General features: G+C 45.0%; 1 protein-coding gene across 2 annotated transcripts; it reads left to right on the top strand.

The window, feature by feature from the left end:
* The first annotated feature begins 1,383 nt into the window (after positions 1 to 1,383).
* UXT (ubiquitously expressed prefoldin like chaperone) lies at positions 1,384 to 7,853 on the top strand. 2 transcript variants are annotated; one of them, XM_082681387.1, is made up of 6 exons: positions 1,384 to 1,436; positions 1,614 to 1,720; positions 2,689 to 2,770; positions 2,906 to 2,973; positions 3,242 to 3,349; positions 7,479 to 7,719. In XM_082681387.1, the coding sequence occupies exons 2-6, from the start codon at positions 1,623 to 1,625 to the stop codon at positions 7,600 to 7,602; spliced, it is 480 nt and encodes a 159-aa protein (XP_082537513.1). In that variant the 5' UTR covers positions 1,384 to 1,436; positions 1,614 to 1,622; the 3' UTR covers positions 7,603 to 7,719. The 2 variants fall into 2 exon arrangements, with proteins under 2 accessions (XP_082537513.1, XP_082537514.1); XM_082681388.1 differs by lacking the exon at positions 1,384 to 1,436 and adding an exon at positions 7,758 to 7,853 and having other exon boundaries at positions 1,535 to 1,720; positions 7,479 to 7,542.
* Positions 7,854 to 7,951: the final 98 nt, after the last annotated feature.

The following is a 7,951-nucleotide window of genomic DNA, read 5'->3' as shown; positions in this document are numbered from 1 at the left end:
GACTTGCACAAACCCATCTCCAGCTCATCAGAACTCTGTGCTCTCCATGTTAAGTAAAGATAATAAATGTAACACCTTTTTTCACAAGAAAATGGTATAGCTTAACTCGATAATATTTGTCTAACTACCTAGTGTCTGTTTTGATCAAACTAAATGTAATTGTAACCATATGTAACATGAGAAGATTTACCAAAAAATTTTTTAACTCACAATACTTCCTTTGCAATCATCTTGTTCTAAGGGCAAAGAAAAGCTTGATTTGCTCAGGTTTTGAGTATTTGAAACAAAGCTTGCTTAAAAGACACGTAAACCCGCAAATTATCTGGGGAGACTTCCCTGATAGGGGTGGGTGCTCTAGGCCCTGAAGGTGGGAATATCATTTGGGGGATCCAGCATCCAGGTTCTCCTCCAGGCTCAGGCTTGGACTTACTGGGTTAGATGCTATTATTTGAAAATTTAACGTGGGAAATAAATCCATTCGGTAATTTGAGCGCTTAAAAATAAAGTAATAAAAAGCTTACACATTTAAATAAAAACATAGGAACTATTTCAGCTACAGGATAACCTGTCTTGGGCAGAGGACTTCAGCGACCCTCCATTTGACGCCCCTATTAAATGACGTGATTAGACATAGTGCATTGTCAATCTCTTCTTGAACCTCAGTTAGATTGCGGGCCATAGAGCTGGAGTCATCAAAGGTGCATTTTAGAAAAACTGTCTCCTTTTAAAAACGTTTTTTTAATGCTCACAGTCATTTCCATTATCGGGAGTCAAACCCAAACTTCCCGTGTGAAAAATCAAAATCCAGGGCGATACAAGGATGTACTTTCCTTTTTACAGACCAGATCCATGATCGATTCTAGCCCGTCTGCTTCTGAAGCTCGGACTTATTTATGTATTTATTTATTTATTTTCAACACCTTTATTGGAGTATAATTGCTTTACAATGGTGTGTTAGTTTCTGCTGTATAACAAAGTGAATCAGCTATAGATATACATATATCCCCATATCTCCTCCCTCTTGCGTCTCCCTCCCACCCCAATCCCACCCCTCTAGGTGGTCACAAAGCACCGAGTTGATCTCCCTGTGAAGCTCCTACTTTTAAATACTAAACGCTTTACTCTCTCTACTTCCACCTGTGCGTCCCGCTTCCTCTGGAACCCGCCAAATCCCATTAAACCTCACCCCCACCAACCACGCACTGTCCTCATAGGCTCCGCGCTCAGTCCCGGTTCCCACCCTCTGCAGCCTTCCTTAATCGCATCGGATTTTGTAAAGCCCCGCCCTTCTCTTCTCTCACGCGTTTTCTTCCGTTCAGGACCATCCCACACCACCTGGTTATTTGGTTGGCCAGCACCCTCGTTGTACGTCATTTACCCGCGCCACCCGGAAGCTAAGGTTCTTACCAACCCTTCTTTTTGCCGGCGGCTCTCAGGTAACGGCCGTGTTTGGGTGTGCCTGTGTGACCGGGTCCCAGAGTTGGGAGGGGCAGAAGGCTGAACCCCCAGTTTGAGCCGGATGACCCCACTCCTAACGTTGAGAGGGTGCAGATGTACTGTGCTTGAGAGCAAACTGAGTGGTTATCGTGGTCTTCCCCCTCCTCATTCCTCAGGAGCCCATCATGGCGACGCCCCCTAAACGGCGGGCGGTGGAGGCCACCGCGGAGAAAGTGCTGCGCTACGAGGCTTTCATCTCTGACATACTGCAGCGGGACCTGAGGTGAGTGACAGAATAGGGGGCGGGGCGCTTGGAGCGGTGCACGTGGTGAGCGGGGCGTTCGAAGTCAGGGCGTATCCTTCTGATTGGTGGGTGAGGCGTTCGGAACCCGGCCCCGCGCGCCTTTCGAGGGGGTAGGAGGGGCGATATCCGGGGTGCGACGGTGGGCGGGAGAGGGAAGACATGGCGGTGTTAATGGAGGGTGTGTCCGCGCATGCGCGGGTTCAGATGGCGTTAAGGGTTACGAGCGAGTTTTCAGGTTCGAATCCTGACTTGGCCGTTTCGTTTTACGTGTGAACACGTTGTACCTCACCTCGAGTTTCTGTGCCTCAGTTTTCTCATCTGTGAAATGGGGAAGTTAATGCAACCTTCCTCATGTGGTGGTTTTGAGTTTTCAGCGTGTTCAGTCCTTGTAAAGGATTTAACTTGGATACTAGAGGCTCAATGAGTATGAAAAATTATTATTCCTATCATTATTAATCTGAGGAGGAAGTAGAGTTTTCAGGTCTAGGATTATGAGCATCCTAAAAGGGATGGAGGATTTTTTTCTAGGGTGAGAATAGGGTATCCTGATTGGAGGGAGGCATTGGGAGTAGAGTGAAATAATACTAATAAATAATAGCTAACACATATATAGAGCTTCTTGTTTGGCAGGCACTATTCTAAATGCTTTTTAGTAAACTCATTTAATCTTTCTAATGACTCTGTGAGGTAATACTCGTTATTCCTATTTTAAAGATGGGGAAATTGAGTTCCAAAAAGGTTACTCACTTGCCAAAGTCTCACAGCTAGTAAAATGGAAAGCCTGGATTCAAACCGAAGTAGTCTGACCCAGAGTTCAAATCTTGACTTCTGCACTAAAACACCTCTTTAGGACATGGTGACATGAGAGTCTCAGAGGGTCATGATATGAGGTATTCCAAGAGAGACAGGGTTTCCTCTTGGTCACCATTTTACTCTTGTCCCATTAGAAAGGTGCTGGACCATCGCGACAAGGTATATGAGCAGCTGGCCAAATACCTTCAACTGAGAAATGTCATTGAGCGACTCCAGGTAAAGGTGCCAGGGTTAGGTACCATCTTTTTGTGGGCAAAGGAGGGGGAAGAGAGGAGATACCCCAGACCAAAACCTGTCACCTAACCTAAAACTTGGCCACTGATCCCTACCTCTTTTTCCCCGGCCCCACAGGAAGCTAATCACTCGGAGTTATATATGCAGGTGGATTTGGGCTGTAACTTCTTCGTTGACACAGTGGTGTGAGTGTCTACCCACCCCTCTGAGCCCACAGGGTTCAGCTTCCCCTTTCCTTCATTCAACAAAAATTTTTTTTGAGTATTTGCTATGTACCAGACACTGCTAGGTGCTGGAGATGTGACAGTAAATAAGATAGGACAAAATTCCTGCCCACCCAGAGCTTCAATTTGGGGAAGGTGGGGGAGAGGGGAGTAAAAAAAATCTCAAACTGTGTGGTGTGCTAAACAGTGATAAGAACTTCCCCGCTTCCTCTAACCACTGTTTCCTTAGCCCAGACACTTCACGGATCTATGTGGCCCTTGGATATGGTTTTTTCCTGGAGTTGACACTGGCAGAAGCTCTCAGGTTCATTGATCGTAAGAGCAGTCTCCTCACAGAGTAAGTCCATTGCATGAGGATAGTGCCTAAAAAGCACTACCATTTGCCACACCCTTCTTCCCCCTTTCCCCATGGCTGCCTGGGATGATACTTAGGAACCCATCTCCCCTCCCCCTCAGAGCTAGGGCTGAGGAAAGTGGGGATGCAAAGCTTAGTCCCAGGTGTAGAACATAATAAGCACTGATAAATGGTCTTTGTATTGTTCACTCACACAAAAATTTATTGGGCATCTGCTGTGTGCCAGGCTCTGTGCTTGGTGGTGGGGAGGCAGCAGGGAACAAGACAGAAGGGTTCCTTGAAGGCTTACCTTCTAGAAGGCTTACCTTCTAGAAGGACTAACTGTTACACATCAGCACAGTTTTGACCAGATCCTGGAGGTCTCAGCCTATAAATCAGAAACAATAAAACAAATTACCTCTGACTTCACCTGCTAATTTTCCTGCTCATCCACTGTGCTCTCACCACACTAACCTTCACAGGCTTCTTTAAACACCCTCAGAATGATCCCACCTCAGCGTGATTGCAGGGGCTCTTCTCTCTGCCTACAGCACTCTTTCCCCAGGTACCTGCATTGCTTCCTTTCTCCTTATTCAATTTAAGTCTTGCTTAAATGTCACTTCCTCAATGAGGCTTTCTATAACCTAACTTTAAAATTGCAACCCCTGGCACTCCTGATTCCCCTCCCTTGTTCTACTTTTTCTTTTTTTCCCTAGCACTTATGACCTCCTAATGTTTACTGTGTAATTTACTTCTTTACAATGTTCATTGCCTCCTCGCATTAGGATATAAGCTTTGCAAAGAGAGAGATTTTCTCTATATCCCAAGTCACTAGAATAGCACATAGCACATAGTAGGCACTCTGTTGAATGAATTTAAAAGCATATGCTGGAAATAGATTTAAGTGGGGATTGAAGCAGATCTCTGTTGGTGGTGATGGGGAGGTAATGTGGGGATAAAGGATGGGCTCCAGTTGAGTTTAAGGTTCTGTGCAGGGAACGGGAATTGGGAGTGTGGACGGGAGGTCTGAAATGTGGCTAGGGAAGGCCTCCCAGAGGAAGTGACATTTGAGTCACTTGGTTGAGTGAACAAGCCATAGGGCTCTCTGGGGAAGAGCATTCCTGGCAAGGCAACCAGTGTGCCTGCCATGTTAGGAGGAGCTGCCGAGAATGGTGAGCATTCACTCACTCAGAAGGAGTGAGTGAGGGGATGCTGAGCAAATACACTTAGATTAACAACATCTCACAAGTGTGAACCCCACCGATCTAAGATTCCTTCTAGGTTATATTTCTCTTTATTCCTACATTCATTTCTTCCAGAGTTGCCTCCCTTAGGTTTCAGTAATTCTTCTCTTTTCAAACCTTTTCAGGATTTCAGTGTCCGTAGACCCAAATGAGCCTCAGACCCACTGGGATTTCTAAGTCTTACTGATCAGGCCAGTTGGTGAATAGTTTGGTCGAGGGACCTGGTTTCATAGGCCAATGCAATTCTGAACTTGGTGGCCATTTAGACCAAATCCAATTTTTTATGACAAAGCTTTCCTTGTTATGACACAGGATTCCTGAGCCTTTCAAATAGGTTTTAATTTTATGAAACTTGATGTCTTTCCCCAAAATGAGGTATTTGTCATTGCCTGCCCCCTGTCTGGTCTTTCTGATTTACTGACCTGGTCTATTAGTGTGATGAGAAATGTGAATCTCTTACTACTTTGTAATTAGTAGGACTCCATAGTAATTGAATCTTTCTAGGAGATGAAGATTTGAGTCTGTGTAGCTCGCTCTCTTCTTTAAAATACTTGGTTATTCTGGACACATTTTAAAGTAACTTTCTTTCAGGTTATTTTATGTAACCGAAATGGCCTATCAGTCCTTCCTGTTCTTAGTCTGTTTCTTTGAGGAGTGGGAGGATCAGGTCTCTGTGTACATTCTTTCTGATTACAGAGAAAGGAGCACACATCCATACCCATAAGCAGACATGATTATAGAAGAAACAGAATAACCATATGACTATTAACACTGCCTTATATACTAATCAGTAGCAATAAATTAAACATATCCCTTTTGTGTTACAACTAGCATTTGGTGAACTTTATACTTTTCTCCTCCTTTTTTATTTTAAGCATTGAAACCTTTCACAGACTAAGCTTGTACATTGAGTGCCTACTATGTGCCACATACTGTTTTTGTTCCTGAGGATACAGCGGGAAACAAGGCAGACCAAATCTCTGCCCTTACGCAGCTTACATTCTAGTCAGGGAAGACAGACAGTAAACAAATAAGTAAAGGATGTAGTATGTCACAGGTTGACAATGTTGCAGAGAACAACAAGGATTGGAGGTGAGAAACATTGCCTCCGAGGGAGCAGTTGCAATTTTAAATAGAATACTTGATTGGATGTGGGGTGTGAGAAAAAGAGAGGAGTCTAGGTTTTTGGCTGAGCAACTAGGAGGATGGAATTGCCATTTTATGAGATGGAGAAGATAAGGGAGGAGCAGATTTGGAGGGGAAGATCAGGAGTTCAGTCTAGGACCTGTTAAGTGTGAGGTGCTCGTTAAACACTGAAGTAGATTTTCTGAAGATGTAGTTAAAACTCCTCAACTCGGGAGAGAGGGCTGCATTGAAAATATAAATTTGGGAGATAGTGATATATAAATGGGTTCATACTATTTTTTCCCAATTTGACATCCTATGTTGTTGCCTTCTACTTTTCTTAACAGTATTTTGTTTCCTTAAAACACTCCTACACTGACAGATAGCTCAGCCAATAAAATCCACATTCCTATCATGATATCAAGACCCTGCATGATCTAGCCCCTTCCTACCTCTTGGATTTTATCCTGTGCTTCTTTCCTTCCACCATTCGCTTAATTTCTAACACTGGTCTCCTGACAGCTCCTCAAAAAGCTCTTTCCTGCCTCTTGGACTTTTTGTGGAAAAGACCGTCTTACTGTTTAACTCCTACTCATTCTTCAGAAAGGCCTTCCTTGATCCTTTGTATCAATTAGGATTCTTTTGGGTGAGACTGGTCCCAGTTGGCATAGATATAAGGAATTGACTAGTTCACATAACTCAACAGTCCAGAGCCAGAGTGGTTTCAGGCAGCTCCAGCTTCCCAGTTGCTTAGGCCTTGGTGTCTTTCTTAAGTCCTCTCTCTCGTACCCAGCATCCTCCTTTGGTAAATCCTGTTGACTCTACCTTCAAAATATATCCCAAATCCAATCATTTCTCATCACCTCAACTGCTGCTGCTGTGGTGTGAGTCTGCATCTCTCACCTGGACTATTTCAATAGCCTCCTCACTGGGCTTCCTCTTCCACACTAGCTGTCCTTATCCCTAGTCAGTTCTCCGCACAGCAGCCAGATGGATCCTCTTAAACCCTAGTTGTTTCATATCCCTTCTCTGATCACAATCATCCCCTGGCTCCCATCTCACTTAGAGTAAAAGCCAGAGTCCTTACCATGGCCTGGCAGCTTTTACATGATCTGTCTCCCCCACTTCCCTCTGTGACCTTACCTCCTACACCCCACCTTCGCTTATTTTTCTCCACCCATGCTGGCCTCTTTGCTGTGCCTCAGACATGCCAGGTACACTCCCACCTCAGAGCCTCTGCATTTGCTGCCCCTTGTGTCTGGAACACTCATCCTCCGTGTATTCACATGATTCGCCTCTTCATTTTAAGTCTACTCAACTGCTTCTCAGTGAAGCCATCCCTAAGCACTCTAATTAGAATTACAGCCCCCATGCCTGCACTCCTTATCCTCTCTTATCATTTAATTTTTTTTATTGTACTTATAACCATCTGACATACTCCGTGTTTTATTCCATCACTGTCCTTCTTAATGAGAATTTGAGCTCCACGATGCTGAGATTTTTGTTTGTTGTGTTTGCTGCTGTCTCCCCAGTACCTAAAACGACCCGGCAGAGAGTAGACGTTCAATAAATGTCTCTGAATCTGTGCCGTCCAGATGGCAGCCAGGCATCTCTGCATAGGAGCAGGTCAGGTAATCGGATGTCCTACCACCTGCCGTGTGGAAGTCATCCATGATGTAGGTAGTTCCTGAAATGATGAGGAAGCATCATCCTCATGATCATAAGTGGGGCCCACTTTGCCCTTTCTTGTTTCTTTTCTCCAGGCTCAGCGACAGCCTCACCAAGGACTCCATGAATATCAAGGCCCATATCCACATGTTGCTAGAGGTGAGAGCAACTCACCCCATTCCCAGACACTATCTCCAAATGTTTAGGGCGGTGACCTGAGGAAGAGAGAGAGCCAGAGATGGGAAGTACCATCTTTCCCCCTAAACTGGAGTCAAATTGGAGCCAAGCTGGCTCGGAGGGAAGGGAGTTCTGAGCAAGCCTGGGGTGGGGCCTGGACCCAGGCTCCATTCAGTCTTTTCTGTTCTCTTTTTCAGGGGCTTAGAGAACTACAAGGCCTGCAGAATTTCCCGGAGCCTCACCATTGACTTCTTCCTACCTCCCCTGACATTAAAGAGCTTGAATGTCTTTGAGTCATATGGCCCTTCTTTCCCCCCTTAACCCTTGCTGTTTGCGAAAGTGCCCTGTTTCTAAAGCACAAAGTTACTAGGAGGCCCAGAGATCCAGTCTG

Source organism: Grampus griseus, assembly GCF_964374135.1.
Source record: "Grampus griseus genome assembly, chromosome: X".
In the NCBI taxonomy this organism is placed as follows: Eukaryota; Metazoa; Chordata; class Mammalia; order Artiodactyla; family Delphinidae; genus Grampus; species Grampus griseus.
The sequence above is the reverse complement of the archived record's forward strand: the minus strand, read 5'-3'. Positions and strand labels throughout refer to the sequence as shown.

Excerpts from the sequence above, each read along its gene's own strand:
- UXT (XM_082681387.1), top strand. The coding sequence starts at position 1,623 with ATGGCGACGCCCCCTAAACGGCGGGCGGTGGAGGCCACCGCGGAGAAA. Across the intron at positions 1,721-2,688 it reads ATACTGCAGCGGGACCTGAG|AAAGGTGCTGGACCATCGCG; the intron begins GTGAGTGACAGA and ends TTGTCCCATTAG. Across the intron at positions 3,350-7,478 it reads AAGAGCAGTCTCCTCACAGA|GCTCAGCGACAGCCTCACCA; the intron begins GTAAGTCCATTG and ends TCTTTTCTCCAG.